The 19,697-nt window shown below is 35.2% G+C and overlaps 1 protein-coding gene across 1 annotated transcript in view; it reads right to left on the bottom strand.

Moving 5' to 3' along the window:
* Window positions 1-19,697, bottom strand: part of LOC117330984 (regulator of G-protein signaling 6-like) — a 61,929-nt gene that overhangs the window by 35,461 nt on the left and 6,771 nt on the right. Inside the window, exon 2 of the mRNA XM_033889583.1 lies at window positions 13,329-13,434. Within this exon, the coding sequence (XP_033745474.1) occupies window positions 13,329-13,434 (106 nt within the window). The remainder of the gene's footprint in view (window positions 1-13,328; window positions 13,435-19,697) is intronic.

The following is a 19,697-nucleotide window of genomic DNA, read 5'->3' as shown; positions in this document are numbered from 1 at the left end:
TTGGTGGCTTAGCGGGGATTGGGGGTTGGAAGAGGTTGGCGGTTTAGAGGAGATTGGGGGTTGGAAGAAGTTGGGGGTTGGAAGAGGTTGGGGGTTGGAAGAGGTTGGTGGGTTAGAGGAGATTGGGGGTTGGAAGAAGTTGGTGGTTTAGAGGAGATTGGGGGTTGGAAGAGGTTGGTGGGTTAGAGGAGATTGGGGGTTGGAAGAGGTTGGTGGGTTAGAGTAGATTGGGAGTTGGAAGAGGTTGGTAGTTTGCGCGGCATTCGGGGTTGGCGGGGTTGGTGGGTTCGGGCGCTTGGGGTTGGCCGCGGTTGGTGGGTTCGCGTCGCTTGGGGTTGGCCGGGTTGGTGGTTTCGCGGGCTTGGGGGTTGGCCGCGGTTGGTGGGTTGCGGCGCTTGGGGGTTGGCCGGGTTGGTGGGTTCGCGTCGCTTGGGCGTTGGCCGCGGTTGGTCGTTTGGCGGCGCTTCGGGGTTGGCCGCGGTTGGTGGTTTCGCGGCGTTGGGGTTGGCCGCAGGTTGGTGGTTTCGCGGCGTTCGGGGTTGGCGCGGTTGGTGGTTTACGCGGCGCTCGGGGGTTGGCCGCGGTTGGTGGGTTCGCGTCGCTTGGGAGTTGGCAGGGTGGTGGTTTTAGGGCGCTTCGGGGTTGGCAGCGGTTGGTGGTTTCAGCGAGATCTGGGGTTGGCGCGGTTGGTGGGTTCGCGTGACTTGGGGGTTGGAAGAGGTTGGTGGGTTAGAGTAGATTGGGAGTTGGAAGAGGTTGGTGGTTTAGAGGAGATTGGGGGGTGGAAGAGGTTGGTGGGTTAGAGTAGATTGGGAGTTGGAATAAGGTTGGTGGTTTAGAGGAGATCGGGGGTTGGAATAAGTTGGGGGTTTAGAGGAGATTTGGTGTCGAAATGGTGGTAGGGTTTGAATGGGGATGTGTGTATGGCAATACATGCAACAATGAATTACCATTTAAAAGTTACATCTGACTTTAAGAAAGTCTTGGACACTTCAGCACATTTTCATTATTTAGAGCTGACAAAATGACTGAACACCATATATAGCCATCTAAGTATCATGTGTATGCTGTGATCTACATATAGACATATACTGCTATATCAGTGTGAAGATTGCTATATATGGCAGATAATCCTTGTGTGTTTTTTAGAGCCTGATGCTTGTGAGCGGTACTGCTGAAGAGAAGATCCCAGGCTCCCTGATCAACCCCAATCAGGGCCAGCGTTGATGTCTCTGTACAGGACCTTCAATCAATAATGCCTATTTTGGCGCTGGCTTCTATGTGTCAAATATATCACAAATGAAATGAACATACATGAATTACTTATAATGTTGGGTACTACACGGAAATTACACTCTGAGGACTTGTGTAAAAAAGTACAGCACATGATAAATAGACACCAAAGTTCTATAGGAGCTCTTTTAACATAAAGGTTAAAAAGAAACAAAACACCAGAGTTGTAATTATCGCTTGTTATAGATATATAGGTTTCCGGACCTCTATGATTGCCTAACAAATTGACATAGCCATCTCGGTTACTTACCAAACAATAAAAGACCTTCACTTTAACACAAAAAGATGATAGACATTGACTGCAAAACCATCAAATTTGGCAATATTGATAAATAAGATTCTGTCTCAAAGACTAATTCAAATCTGACTGTTTTTTGTACCATTGCTATTTCTTTTTCCCTGAGGCAGACTAGATCTTTTCATATTTGTAGACCTCCCTTGTGTTCATCTTTGGGGATCCCCTTCTTGAACACTTCAGCACAATTCATTATTATATTTGTAGACCTCCCTTACTTTTATATTTGTAGACCTCCCATGTAAAAATATATATGTAGACCTCCTTGTTTAGATATTTGTAGACCTCCCTTGTTTAGATATTCGTAGACCACCTTGTTTAGATATTTGTAGACCTCAGGAAAAAAAAGATCATTGTGTACGATTTAAGCTGTTTTTCTATTATTTATTTAAATTCAACAAATGTCTTCAAACATATAAAAGCGTGAATCATATTACTTAATCACAAACTAATACTTCACAGAAGGAGACAAGATGGTTAAGTGTGTTGTTAGCGTTTTTTGGGAAAAATTATTTCCGGTCCAATCCTGAACTCATCGGGTTTTATCATTGAAATAAGCGACATCATTGCCAATCCAAAAACATTACAGTATTACTTATACCTGAAATTTATGACAGACTGTGCCTACTAAATTTGGAAAATAGAATAGTTTTTTTTCTTTATAATCAGGGATACGTTTGTGATTTTCCCTCATTTTTGTGAAATACTGGTAAGACTTTTTAGCCAGTGGGAAACAGGGCAAAAACTTTTACTGCCTTAGACTGCTCTATTAAAGTGCAGAGTACAAGGTTTTTTTAAGTTTCTGGTGACAACTGTGTAGGTGAGAGGCTGGAATATTTAACTTTGGTGATCTTTACTTAGTGTGAATGTTTAGCTGGAGCAGCAGTTAATCATCAACAACTTAATGGCTGCTTTTTCTTAAAACAGAGGAACCAATTTACTGGAAAGACATTCACATTTCACAGTCGCAATATTACCAGTGGTTTTATGTTTGAATGATTGTCTGAATTTCCTGGACAAATTTTATGTGAGTATCATACAACAGTTGCCGATTGGCATTCCAGGCGACAGATTGCCTTGTTGGACCCTCAGAAAATATAACCAAAGACTTAGTAGATTGATGGAATAGCTAGAATGAGTCCAGTAAAATGTTGGTACAAAATAGACAGTGACCCTCGCTGATTACTTTGGTCTTTAGATTCAGTTATATACATGTTAACCTCTTAATTAAAATTAAAGGTGTTACTTCACTGACAGTGTTTACACTGCTTCTCACAAAAATACACCGCTTCTCACAAAAATACACCGCATCTCACAAAAATACACCGCTTCTCACAAAAATACACCGCTTCTCACAAAAATACACTGCTTCTCACAAAAATACACTGCTTCTCACAAAAATACACCACTTCTCACAAAAATACACCGCTTCTCACAAAAATACACTGCATCTCACAAAAATACACTGCTTCTCACAAAAATACATGAAATGTCACTATAATCAACATCGACAAATGTCACTCAGAGGATAGAAACATATTTAAGTAACACCAACATATATACACATATATACCAACAAAAATAACGGCATCCTAGTAATGATCGCCTTTAGACTGTTACACAATGAAGGTGGAGCATGAAAGAAGATCTTTGTGATATAATAACCTGGTAATATTTATCCGCTTCAAATTTTAAAAGATATATAAAATCAGAAACTTAAACATTTGGAGGGTGGTAAAAGTGTAACAGTCAGACACTTCTGTCAATAGACAATTTTATATTTTCATTTTTTTCTTTTTTTTCCAGAGGCAGAAACATCACTGCCTCATTAATTCCATATTATCCTGAAAGACTGCACATATATATATATTTATAATTGATAATTTTATTTTCTGTAACTAACATTTACAGCTGATCCTAGTTTAACAAATCTTCCTAAACTTAACAAAAATAATTCTACTTACTTTTCAGTTGGCCGTACGTAAACATATCAATTGGGTAAAAATCTCAGTCATGGCCATTTTGTTTTCTGCAATTAGTGATGAGAATCATTTCCACTTTCAGTATTGATAATCGGAAACTCTAAATTGATCGATATTGATTATAATAAGTTTTTAAAGAGTTAGCAAAGAATTGCCCTTCTGCAGAAAATTTGTGTACAAACTAAATCTCAAATATATTAATTACACATCTTAGCCTTTGCTATCATTTTTCTAATACTAAACACATACAAAGCAACAGTTGTTAATATATTTAAATCTCCTTAATCACTTGTAAATGGCCAATGAATATACATCGGTAAAATATAAGATCAACTACTAATTGGTTTGGTAACATTACAAAAATACAAGAAGCCAAAGACTTTCAAATACATGTACATTAAAAAATTTCTGATTAATTGCCGTTTTCAAAATCCTCATCAATGCATATAGGTTTTATTTTCTTTTTCGAATAATTTTTCGATTATTTTCGATCATTGACTCACCACTATCTGCAGTACTTAAATATAAACAAGAAATATCTGTAAAAAAGATAAACGGCATAGTTTTAATGCTGGTGGTTATAATATAAAACTACTGGTGAAATAAGTTAACGAACTACATTGTAATTAATAAATGCGCAGTTTCAGCACGGATAACAAAATTATATCAGTTTGAATCATTTTTGGTGATAATAAGACTGCAAATGTGTCATTTGAATAGATGCATCCACTTATTCAGCTTGCATTCAATTTAAAAGGGACATCAAGGTAAAAACGTTGCAATTTTCACTGAATGTACGCGTTTTGTTCCTTTCCAGTTATGTTTCTGTGCTGTCCCAATGTTCACAGTCAATCCCTATGTCCAGCTTGACCACTCGATTTAGTTGGGAATCCCCCTCTAAATTTAGCGCGGAAATTATTTTTAAATCATTAGGCCTACGTGACTGTTTTGAAATCGTGGCAGCACAAACGCACGATAGTTTACAAGGCGATATATATATTCCATCTGGGTTAGTTGGATAACGATATTATACAGTGGTTTAAATGTTAAATAACATGTTCTGTATATATTACGGCACACATATTTATGTGTAAATAAGTGTAAACATTGTTCATATAGTATAGTGACAGTAGCGATGTACTGGTACAGACTGTATAAATATTACCGAGTTTGTGGAACTATTACAGAGTTTGTGGAAATCTTATCGAGTTTGTGGAAATCTTACCGATTTTGTGTAAATATTACCGAGATTGTCATGACCTACTATCAGACAATCAAGCAGAATACGAGCGGCGTCCGTATTACTTCTGTTTTCATGTTTGAACTGTTACAGTCTATTGTACTGCTTCCCAAGTTTAATTCTAGGATTGTGTTTGACCCATTCTCCTATTATTCTATTCATTGCGGAGGCTGTCATCGTTTTCAACCGCAGTCGATTCACATTGGAAGCCATTTTTGTTTCCATGTGTTTTAGTTTGTTGTGCGCATGCGTTTATCGTATATGTCACAAAATTTTTGCATATTCAGATTGTTTGATAACCTTTTAATAATTGATAATTGATGTTTTTATGTACATAGGCCTACATCATCGAATTCGAATGGTTATTGTTCAGAAGGTTATTTTTTTAAAAGATATACCCAAAAATATGATAAAAAATAAAAAATAAATATTGGTTTACCGTGAGGTCCCTTTAACTTTGTTTCGTTTTTAACTGTATATCTGCATTTTGCATTGACCGCTACATTGACCAATCACATACTTCATCTTGACCAGAACGCCACCTGTCGCGTCATATCCGGGGCCAAAACAAAATTAGACGGCTATGCCGAAAAACTTCTAGTTAGGGCATTAAGTTCCAATTAAGATAAGGAAAGTGTGTGAAGCTGGGCTAGGTACCCCTAATACATTAAATACAGTATATACAATTGGTACTACACTGTATTAGTATATAAACATCCTAAGGAACATATGACCAGCAACATCTATGTAACATGACTACACTGTTAACAACTAACTACTATTTCAATGATTCCTCCTCCAGGGCCATCATAAAACCTCTTGACATTTGATCCTCAAATAACTTTCTTAAGATTTCCATGTGAGAAGATACGTACATATATTTAACCTTGACCTATATTTCTGAGGTCAGAATAAGAAAGTAGAACATTATTTTTGACCCTTCTTCTGTGGTAACATACAATTATAGATATTGCACAATATAAGAGGAGACTTGATTATATATTCTTAATTCTCAAATGATGGTGATCAACGGTATATCCATGAATCACACGTTTAGTATGTCACTCAGTTTAAACAAAGAAATGTTATTACTATGTTATTTACTATTCTACAGGGTGTCAGTAACGTATCCTGTGGATCCATGCACCTATACATGCCTTATAGCATTAAGAACTTAACAATTCTATATTGATCTATAGAATTTTAATTCTATAAATCTGAGAACATTACTCGTTTCTTACACGCGTACAGATATATAAAGTATGAACAACTATACATCACTAATTAGTTGACACAGATTAGCTATAGTGTAAAAGTTCAGTTTTAAAAACATTTTTGGAATAATGATTTAACTCTGAATTATATAGAAAAGATTAATGACATCAGTTAATTACATGATAGTACTACAGCACATGCCTAGTAATAATCCTATCCATAGAACCCTGTGCTTATCATAGGATTAACAAGTGCAATCAATGACTGCAAAGCTCACCGGCAGCAGCAATCACACTGTGCACTCATTTTTTATTTTATTTTAATGTATGTATAAGCATGTTATTTTGAAATAGTACATCATATAACATCACTCATAGATCTCTAATGGATGTATAAACCAAATTGGAAGGGTGTGAGGTGTATACTTTTGGACTTGAATGCTTTCCAAAAACTTACCCCCCAAAACTTTAAAGTCTTAGGGTGGAACACCGACCCCAGGGGTATGCTCATGGCTCCCCCCTACCCCAATACCACCACCCCCCTCCTCCTCCCCCTACCCCAATGCCACTTCCCCCTCTTCCTCCCCCCTTCCCCAATACCACTCCCCCCTACCCCAATACCACCACCCCTCCTCCTCCCCCTACCCCAATACCACTTCCCCTACTCCTCCCCCTACCCCAATACCACTTCCCCTCCTCCTCCCCCTACCCCAATACCACCACCCCTCCTCCCCCCTACCCCAATACCACTTCCCCTCCTCCTCCCCCAATACCACCCCCTCCTCCTACCCCTACCCCAATACCACTCCCCCTCCCCCTACCCCAATACCACTCCCCCCTCCTCCTACCCCTACCCCAATACCACTCCCCCTCCCCCTACCCCAATACCATTCCTCCCTCCTCCCCCTACCCCAATACCACTCCCCCTTCCTCTTCCCCCCCTACCCCAATACCACTCCCACCCCCTCCACTGATCTCCATAGTTGCCCACTGTTTTCTGTTCCTTTATATCTCCAACCCCCTCCTATATAATTAACACTCCCAAACCTCACCTTCACACCCTCTCATTACTGTTTCAAAACCTATCCCTCTCTGGACTAACCCCATTCCCAATTTGATCAGCTAAATCTCAACACCCTCATGACCAGTCCTTCTTCATCCAACAGCCTCTACCCACATATGTACATTAAACCTAGCTTTCAATAATGAGATTTGACTAGCTGTCATTTTAACACCAGATAGTCTATTAATGAAGCCTATTTAACAGTTGTATACTCCAAACAGATATATATTGGATTCAGTAATATTGTATACATAAGGCTTACAGACGAACCCTTCATTTACAGGTATCAAATCATCAGGTTGATGTAACGAGGTAAGCAATTGAATTAATTAGCTTTATTGATGAATACGGACTGGAGTGTTCGGTCCAGTTATCAATTACAAACTCTACGCGCCCTCCCATTTACACTAACAGTATCCCTCAAGATATTCCTGCGATCAATGCTTTTATTGTCCACAAACCAATATCTGCTGACTGACACTGCTCAGCCAGCGGGTTGTCCCCGGTTACCTGTCGACCAAGTAGATCCTCTGACGTCATTATCCACTTAGTCACAATTAAACTGTTGTGCACAAACACATTTTCAATAAATAAATAATAGTTATATTTTTAGCACGAAGCAAATTCCCCATCGGGATCTACTATCTATCCTTGTGTTATATATTAGCATGAATTAACATGTCTTTCTGCTGTCAAAAATTAGTTTCAATAATGCATTCTGCTTTCTAATGAAATATACGATTCCATTAACATTGATTAACTTAATGCCATCACACTAAAAGTTTAAGTCAAGTACAATTATACATCTTTGTTAGTATTTTTTCTATATCCCAATAAAGTTATAATATGTACACCTCAATTATATCTATCATTATATGATCAAAACTGACCATCAAAACCCTGTAAGTATGTTACATGTCCAATCAGCATGTTAAAACTCTATTGTATTACGGACAGTAATAAGTCCAGGGAACCAACACATACATAAACTACCAACACATACATAAACTACCGACACATTACATAAACTACAAACACATACATAAACTACCAACACATACATAAACTACCAACACATACATAAACTACCAACATATACATAAACTACCAACACATACATAAACTACCAACACGTACATAAACTACCAACACGTACATAAACTACCAACACATACATAAACTACCAACATGTACATAAACTACCAACACGTACATAAACTACCAACACGTACATAAACTACCAACACGTTCATAAACTACCAACACATACATAAACTACCAACACGTACATAAACTACCAACACATACATAAACTACCAACACGTACATAAACTACCAACACGTACATAAACTACCAACACATACATAAACTACCAACACGTACATAAACTACCAACACGTACATAAACTACCAACACGTACATAAACTACCAACACACACATAAACTACCAACACATACATAAACTACCAATATGTACATAAACTACCAACACATACATAAACTACCAACACATACATAAACTACCACTACATACATAAACTACCAACACATACATAAACTACCAACACGTACATAAACTACCAACACATACATAAACTACCAACACGTACATAAACTACCACTACATACATAAACTACCAACACATACATCAACTACCAACACATACATAAACTACCAACACGTACATAAACTACCAACACGTACATAAACTACCAACACATACATAAACTACCAACACATACATAAACTACCAACACATACATAAACTACCAACACGTACATAAACTACCAACACGTACATAAACTACCAACACGTACATAAACTACCAACACGTACATAAACTACCAACACGTACATAAACTACCAACACGTACATAAACTACCAACACATACATAAACTACCAACACATACATAAACTACCAACACATACATAAACTACCAACACGTTCATAAACTACCAACACGTACATAAACTACCAACACGTACATAATCTACCAACACGTACATAAACTACCAACACATACATAAGCTACCAACACATACATAAACTACCAACACGTACATAAACTACCAACACGTACATAAACTACCAACACGTACATAAACTACCAACACATACATAAACTACCAACACACACATAAACTACCAACACATACATAAACTACCAACACATACATAAACTACCAACACATACATAAACTACCAACACATACATAAACTACCAACACGTACATAAAATACCAACACATACATAAACTACCAACATGAACATAAACTACCAACATGTACATAAACTACCAACACATACATAAACTACCAACACATACATAAACTACCAACACATACATAAACTACCAACACGTACATAAACTACCAACACGTACATAAACTACCAACACGTACATAAACTACCAACACGTACATAAACTACCAACACATACATAAACTACCAACACGTACATAAACTACCAACACATACATAAACTACCAACACGTACATAAACTACCACTACATACATAAACTACCAAAACATACCTAAACTACCAACATGTACATAAACTACCAACACATACATAAAATACCAACACGTACATAAACTACCACTACATACATAAACTACCAACACATACATAAACTACCAACACATACATAAACTACCAACACATACATAAACTACCAACACGTACATAAACTACCAACACATACATAAACTACCAACATATACATAAACTACCAACACGTACATAAACTACCAACACGTACATAAACTACCAACAACAACTACAAAGACCATACCAACAACAACTACAATACATAACTACCAACACGTACATAAACTACACACACATAAACTACCAACACATAAATACCACACTACATAAACTACCAACATACATAAACTACTACCAACACATACATACAAACTACCAACATACATAACTACCAACACATCATAAACTACCAACAACGTACAAAACTACCAAACTACATACTACCAACACGATAAACTACCAACACTAACATAAACATACCAAACTAAAACTACCAACACGTACATAAACTACCAACACGTACATAAACTACCAACACAATAACCATAAACTACCAACACATACATAACTACACCAACACATACATAAACTACCAACACGTACATAAACTACCAACACGTACATAAACTACCAACACGTACATAAACTACCAACACATACATAAACTACCAACACATACATAAACTACCAACACGTACATAAACTACCAACACATACATAAACTACCAACACTTACATAAAATACCAACACGTACATAAACTACCACTACATACATAAACTACCAACACATACATAAACTACCAACATATACATAAACTACCAACACATACATAAACTACCAACACTTACATAAAATACCAACACGTACATAAACTACCACTACATACATAAACTACCAACACATACATAAACTACCAACACGTACATAAACTACCAACACGTACATAAACTACCAACACGTACATAAACTACCAACACATACATAAACTACCAATATGTACATAAACTACCAACACGTACATAAACTACCAACACATACATAAACTACCAACACATACATAAACTACCAACACATACATAAACTACCAACACATACATAAACTACCAAAACGTACATAAACTACCAACACGTACATAAACTACCAACACATACATAAGCTACCAACATATACATAAACTACCAACACGTACATAAACTACCAACACGTACATAAACTACCAACATATACATAAACTACCAACACATACATAAACTACCAATATGTACATAAACTACCAACACGTACATAAACTACCAACACATACATAAACTACCAACACATACATAAACTACCAACACATACATAAACTACCAACACGTACATAAACTACCAACACGTACATAAACTACCAACACGTACATAAACTACCAACACATACATAAACTACCAACACATACATAAACTACCAACACGTACATAAACTACCAACACATACATAAAATACCAACACGTACATAAACTACCACTACATACATAAACTACCAACACATACATAAACTACCAACACGTACATAAACTACCAACACGTACATAAACTACCAATATGTACATAAACTACCAACATGTACATAAACTACCAACACATACATAAACTACCAACACGTACATAAACTACCAATATGTACATAAACTACCAACACGTACATAAACTACCAACACATACATAAACTACCAACACATACATAAACTACCAACACATACATAAACTACCAACACGTACATAAACTACCAACACGTACATAAACTACCAACATATACATAAACTACCAACACATACATAAACTACCACTATATACATAAACTACCAACACATACATAAACTACCAACACATACATACACTACCAATATGTACATAAACTACCAACACATACATAAACTACCAACACATACATAAACTACCAACACGTACATAAACTATCAACATATACATAAACTACCAACACATACATAAACTACCAACACGTACATAAACTATCAACATATACATAAACTACCAACACATACATAAACTACCAACACATACATAAACTACCAACACGTACATAAGCTACCAACACATACATAAACTACCAACACATACATAAACTACCAACATATACATAAACTACCAACATATACATAAACTACCACTACAAACTAACAACACATACATAAACTACCAACACATACATAAACTACCAACATATACATAAACTACCAACATATACATAAACTACCACTACAAACTAACAACATATACATAAACTACCAACACATACATTAACTACCAACACATACTAAAGGCTTGTGGCATATAAAATTAATTGAACTTGTTTAATAAACTCTATATGACATATCCACTCATGTAAGATCCTCTTATATATAGTGTGCATCCCGATAAGATAATATTACACTTGGTATATCAACAGATACATTGTCATTAGATTAGTACATCCCTATTAGTTTAGCTACGCTATGTCCTAATTAAGTTGTTAAATCCCTAATACAAAGATTTACATACCTGTATTTGTAGGCAATGTATCTCACATCAAGGACCTTCAAAGTAGGTCAACATCAATTTCAACAAAATTGTAGCAAGCAAGCCAGTAGAGGACCAGGGCCTGAGGTTGAGAGGGGGGTGGGGATATTGGAAGGGAAGCTGGAATTTATAAGTACTGTGTCATGTAGATAGACCAGGTGATGGTACCATAAGTTATGAATGGTTTTGATGAGTCAGTCTGTGCATCTCTATCATAAACAAGTAATCTCTGATATCCAGATACACTGGGACAACCATATCATTTGTGTATAATTGAGAAAAATATCTCTTTAATCATTTGACTGCCTTAGCATCTACAAACTATTACAAATTGATTGTATCATTAAAACCCAGTATTAAAAATTTTGCCCAGAAAAAAGCAGCCTTCTCCCAACCAATATTTCTTATTAAGAGAATAAAAAGTCTGTATTGGGTTATTTTGATAATGATCCAAACATGTATTTATGATCACAGCTGCAAGGTTTATTAGAGATAATATACAGTGATGGATCCTTTCATGTTTAAAAGCATTGTTGCATCATACCATGGCCAGCAAGGTAGTCTATGTCAAATTCTGAGTCAATGGTCCAAACAGAGCTGAATATGGGGACTAGACTCAACAAAACGCAAGTAGTACTTGCTACTTAGATATATTGGAAATATTGAAATTAAGAATTGTAATCCAAACACATTCAGAATCAGACAAAAGTTAGCTGCATCATTTGACGTATGATATTCGTGTTGGGCATTTTTATTTTAGGTATTATATATAAGCCCACCTGTTCAGAAATGTTGAGTACAGTACAATAGTCTGGGACACCCTAATAGTTTCATTTTTGATTCAGGTAATCATATTTTGCCTTTGCTCCATACAGCAATATGGATTTGCTTGGCATCAGAACAGTAATTTAAGGTCAATACCCCAATTCCTCTAGGTCTAACTAGTCAACTTACCTGTAAATATTTTCCTATCCACCACAGGATGTGTGGCAGTATTCTTTCTGTTCTTACTGGGGATGTCTAACTAGTCAACTTACCTGTAAATAGTTTCCTATCCACCACAGGATGTGTGGCAGTATTCTTTCTGTTCTTACTGGGGATGTCTAACTAGTCAACTTACCTGTAAATAGTTTCCTATCCACCACAGGATGTGTGGCAGTATTCTTTCTGTTCTTACTGGGGATACCTCGGTCATCATGTTGCATTTTCTTTATAATTGCTTCCATCTGAAATGGTAAATCACGGCTTGCAAGTACAAATGACGATATGTTTTCCATTTCAAATGATAAAAATGGTGTTTCATTCCCTTCTATTCTAGACTTCGTTGAAGAATTTACACTTTCAGGTGTATTTTCAGAAAGTGACCATTCAAGTGTATCCAGTTCTTCATTTGTAGATGATAAATCTTTAGGGCTCTCCATACTATCTATTTGAGGTGATGAGATTGAATTTTCCATTACTGCAACAGTTCCCACTAAGTTGTTCTAACCAGGAGACTAAGGCGTCATAACATGACGTTCCACATAGATGTCCCAACAACCTTCAACTTAACCATTACATAATGTCGCTCTGGGCAATCGACTAGGAGAAACTTACGCAGAAAAAGTTGGCACACCTCATAATACCGTGTCAAATATTGTCAGGTGTTCAAATTCATCAACACATCAAACAAAGCACATAGAGTATTCCAACACCTCTGTCATCAATATTAGAATATAACATGACAAAAACATGATATTCAGATTTATTTGGCATTATACAATTTTTTTATCTATTGCAATTAAGTAGAAATGCCAGGAGATTTCTTTATTTCATTGTCCTGCATTTTAGAAAAACAAAAGCATATCATAACAAGAGTATGGTGGGAAAGAAATCAAGAGTCCCAGAGGGCCTGTATCGCTCACCAGGTTGGATTTTACCAAATGTCAAAATGATGTTTATGTTCAATTCACTAATAGCTTTATCTGGTGATATCAAACAATGCTATACATGTTTATTTCATTGGGATCTCAACTAATTTTAAGATATAAACCAGAAACAAAGTCCAGACTCCCTAGGTGTGGGGAAAGACCCCTGGGTCTATTTTTACATCAGGATTGTGTTTATCTCTTGATTTTTGATGCCAAATAAAGCTATATAAGGTTATGGGGTAGGGATCTCAATGGTTTCAAAAACATAACCAGGAACCTAAGTCCCTAGTGGTGGAGAAGCCCCGGGACCTATTTTTACAACATGATTGTATTTATCTCTTTATGCCCAACAATGCTATATATGGTTATAGGGTGGAGATCTAAATGGTTTCAATAATATATCAAAGAAGCTAAGTCCCTAGGGGTGGAGAAGACCCCAGGGCCCATTTTTTATAACAGGGTTGTGGTGATTTCTTTATGCCCAATTTGCAACAATGCTATGGTTAAAGGATGGGGTTCTCAACAGTTTCAAAAATACAAGTAGTGATTAAAAGGACTGCATCACATGATTATGCAAGCCTTCTATGTTTCAAAGAAATCAGTCAAAAACTTAAGAAGTTTGTTTTTTTGTTTGATCAGGGGTCACTTTGAGGCTGGGTCTCGTTTTAGTAGTTGGTAACTACCTCACTGAACAAAATACAAGAGACCCATGCCATTGCATGCCATCCAGAGCAAATTAGGGTGAAGTGTCTTGCCCAAGGACACAACCATGACAGCAGAAACTGGTCCATTTCTCAGCTTCCTAAGAAACACAAACCACCAAAGGTAGAGAGTGTCAACCCATGCACCTCTAACCTCCAGCTGAGGTTACGTGGCCAGCAAACTAACTGATCTTTTGTGGCCAAGAGGACAAGATTAAAATACTAAAGAAACAAAAGGCAGTTATTAATATTTAAAATTTTCTGAATCAAGAATTATTGCCACTTAAGAAAGCACAACTTAAGATCATGATCATTTTTTTCCAAAGCCTACAAATTTCAAAACAAGACTTTCTGACACACAAAAGTTAATGCTATAAGGATGGACATATTTTCTTTATTAAATTTAAAAGGTTTTTCATGTTTGTTTATTTATTGGAAAAGCTTACTGAAAATCATAATCATATAAATGTTTGATGCAAATCTATAATATACATGTTATGTTATCTGATAATGTGTGAATTAACTTCTAAATAATGTTGTTATAATGAAAAATACAAAGTGATGATGCATTTAAACTCCTGTGAACACAATCCAGATTTACATAGAAATTTGCATAGAGTCTATGTAAATTTATAGAGCTGATATATAGTGTAAAACTATGCAGTCATAATACACCTATCAAATATAAGAGATTTTAATTAATACAATGACCCCATTGTGTTAAGTGATCACTGCCAGGAAGATATATCCAGACCTTTACTACCATGTTTTTATCATACAAGGTCATCTGTTCTACACTCAAGCTTAAGAAGTTAAGTACTTTCATCCCTTTCAAAGTATACCTGGTTTGCCTTTTTTTCAAACATCAACTACACAAATATAGCAGTAATCTGTACCAGTAAGAAATAGCAGTCTTATACACACACGAATCCAGAATATTTAAACATAAAGCGGGGATCTGGGGACAATAGCTACATTAGGTGAAGATTGGAGTGTGTGCATGGTTCAAGTCCTACCCGGGGCAGTTTGTGCTTTTCAGGGAGCCGAGATCACAGGCCATCCTGAACAAGACATTTAACTCCATTTGCTTGGAACTGGGATTGCATGTAACATGCCTTGCATATGGTGTTCAGTGAGGTAGCTACCAGCTACTACAAGAAAAAGACCGGCCTCAAACTAACTCAAAGGGCAATAAATCCAGCAAACAATGTTCACATATAAGCATTTAAAGTGACATGACAGTATCTTCAATCCATTGAAAACGTACAATAATGTATGTTTAAATTACCTCATAGATATCACACATGTGTGGTCAAATCAATGCCACACACACATGTACACAGTAAGCTTACAGGTATCATACAGGTACATTTTACATGTATATCTATTTACCCCATCACAAGATGCCTTCAAGTCTCTCTTAACAGTAAATGAAACATTGTATCAGAAACCAGTTCAAAAATACTTTAGCTATTTGACTTTGAGAAAGTGTAAAATCATACAACAGCTATATAGAGATGAGAATTTCTTTGCACACTGTATTTTGATGCATATTACTGTCAGACACCAGTTTTATTCCTAGGAAAACTTATGTCACAGGCCTACTCACTCTCAAAATATATACTTATTTGTATATATTTATATATTTATCAGATAATCTTATTAATTCAGTGTTCAATCAGATCAATGGATTCAAATTCTGTTCACGCACATCAATGTTATTTTCATGTAAAAGCTACAAATTGGCTCCAGGGAAACTTTGGCAAATTCTCAGTGAATCCAGGGAATTTTCTCATATATATTTAGATTTAACAAGACTAAATTTGCAATGTTGATTAATTGGAATGAATTTTCAATGTTTTAACTTAAAATGATGTTGATGTTGGAACATTTTACAATATATTGTTAAATTAATCTAATAATGTGGATCAAAAGTTTTCATTGTATTAAGAGATTCTCATATTCTTCTTGCATACAGGTTACATACAGCATGATATCTGTAATTTTTTAACATATAAGGTAATATCTGTATTGTTTTAACATACAGGGTGATATCTGTATTGTTTTAACATACAGCATGATATCTGTATTGTTTTAACATACAGGGTAATATCTGTATTGTTTTAACATACAGGGTGATATCTGTATTGTTTTAACATACAGGGTGATATCTGTATTGTTTTAACATGCTGGGTGATATCTGTATTGTTTTAACATACAGGGTGATATCTGTATTGTTTTAACATGCTGGGTGATATCTGTATTGTTTTAACATACAGGGTGATATCTGTATTGTTTTAACATACAGGGTAATATCTGTAATTTTTTAACATACAGCGTGATATCTGTATTGTTTTAACATGCTGGGTGATATCTGTATTGTTTTAACATACAGGGTGATATCTGTAATTTTTTAACATACAGTGTGATATCTGTATTGTTTTAACATACAGAAAAGGATATCGATTGTTTAACATACAGGGGGATATCTGTTTGTTTTAACATACAGGGTGATTGTATCTGTATTGTTTTAACATCCGTGTGAGATCTGTAGTGTGTTAACATCCAGTGTGATATCGTATTGTTTTAACATACAGGGTTGATGATATCGTATTGTTTTAACATACAGTGTGATATCTGTATGGTGTTTACATAAGGTCGATATCTGTATGTTTTGAACATACAGTGGATAACTGTATTGTTTAAAACATCGCTGGTGATGATCTGTATGTTTAACATTGCTGGGTGATATCTGTATTGTTTTAACATACAGGGTAATATCTGTATTTTAAAATACAGGGTAATATCTGTATTGTTTTAACATACAGGGTAATATCTGTATTGTTTTAACATACAGCGTGATATCTGTAATTTTTTAACATACAGGGTGATATCTGTAATTTTTTAATATACAGGGTGATATCTGTATTGTTTTAACATATAAGGTAATATCTGTATTGTTTAACATACAGCGTGATATCTGTATTGTTTTAACATACAGCGTGATATCTGTATTGTTTTAACATGCTGGTAATATCTGTATTGTTTTAACATACAGCGTGATATCTGTATTGTTTTAACATGCTGGGTAATATCTGTAATTTTTTAACATACAGTGTAATATCTGTAATTTTTAACATACAGCATGATATCTGTAATTTTTAACATACCGGGTATTATCTAATATTTTTAACATACCGGGTAATATCTGTATATCTTTAACATACCGGGTAATATCTGTATATCTTTAACATACAGGGTAATATCTAATATCTTAACATACAGGGTAATATCTGTATATTTTTAACATACAGGGTAATATCTTATATCTTAACATACAGGGTAATATCTGTATATTTTTAACATACAGGGTAATATCTGTATATTTTTAACATACAGGGTAATATCTGTATATCTTTAACATACCGGGTAATATCTGTATATCTTTAACATACAGGGTAATATCTAATATCTTTAACATACAGGGTAATATCTAATATCTTTAACATACAGGGTATTATCTAATATCTTTAACATACAGGGTAATATCTGTATATCTTTAACATACCGGGTATTATCTAATATCTTTAACATACCGGGTATTATCTAATATCTTTAACATACCAGGTATTATCTAATATCTTTAACATACCGAGTATTATCTAATATCTTTAACATACCAGGTATTATCTAATATCTTTAACATACCAGATAATGTCTGTATTTTTTAAAACAAACTCCTCCCCAGCCTTATATGTGACAGCTATATTACATAGCTTGTAATAGAGGATGGTTTAACCGTGTTAATGCTTCTGTGACCTTGTATCATGCACAATCAATTAATATTGTGAGCCAGATGGCGATCAGATGTTGCATTTGACCAAAAGGCACCAATACAAAGAACATCAGCTTTAGTAAGAAAACAATAAGAACAATTGATTGTATCCTAGAACTGAGTGTTAATATTGATTAAAAAAAATCATTACTATCGAGTACATACAAATATGGGTGGTACAAGGTCTATTTTAGTAACTTTATTGATCGATAATAGAAAGCATTTTACGTGAATTTCTCTGTCCCAGGAAAAATGTTGACATGTATTCCAAATTTTACAAGATTACAAAAAAAAAAAAAAAATAATAATAATAAAAATTGCAAAAAAAAAAAAAAAATAATAAGGCAATAAGACGAATGCATTAATAGTTTGGGTCCAGAATTGAAGTTGTAGTGATTTTACTCACTGATTATGTGCCAGCTCTGTGGTAGTGTATAGTTAACGTTGTTATTTTCTGTTTGCTTTTTTATCATATGTTTGTCGCCAAAATAGCATTACAGCCCAAACAATTCTGTTTGATATCTGCAACATAAGTTTCTTGTATCTTGTACAAGTATATTTCATAAAAACCTGTAATAGTGACATGCTACCAGGTTAATGTTTTCTATGTTCCTATCGACACCAGCTGTCCTCATCCTGACCGTTGAGATGAACAAATACTCTTCTGTATAAAGTGTATTTAGAGGTATATTTTTACTGTGAAGGTTGTTATCTTCAAAGGGTTATATTTTTCATTAACTTTATGAATATAGATTAAATCACAAAAATTTGCCTTGATTAGAAGAATTAAGTAGTCACAGGCTAGTAGTCATTCAATACACAACAAAATGTTTTTTTTTGTCTTAACAAGTGAATCCACTTGAGTAGCATATTACAGGTAGATTCAACACAACTTCATATCATAATAATAAAGCCTAACAAGTTTCAAAGAAATAAAGTGAAAAATGTAGATCTTTGGGCAAAAAATTTGAATACTGGAATAAACAAAGGGCAATAAATATAAGTTTTGCAAAAACAGTCAAATCAGAATTTTTTTCAAGGAG

This window comes from Pecten maximus, chromosome 1 (assembly GCF_902652985.1).
Source record: "Pecten maximus chromosome 1, xPecMax1.1, whole genome shotgun sequence".
Classification (NCBI taxonomy): Eukaryota; Metazoa; Mollusca; class Bivalvia; order Pectinida; family Pectinidae; genus Pecten; species Pecten maximus.
This window is presented reverse-complemented; position numbering and strand designations above follow the sequence as displayed.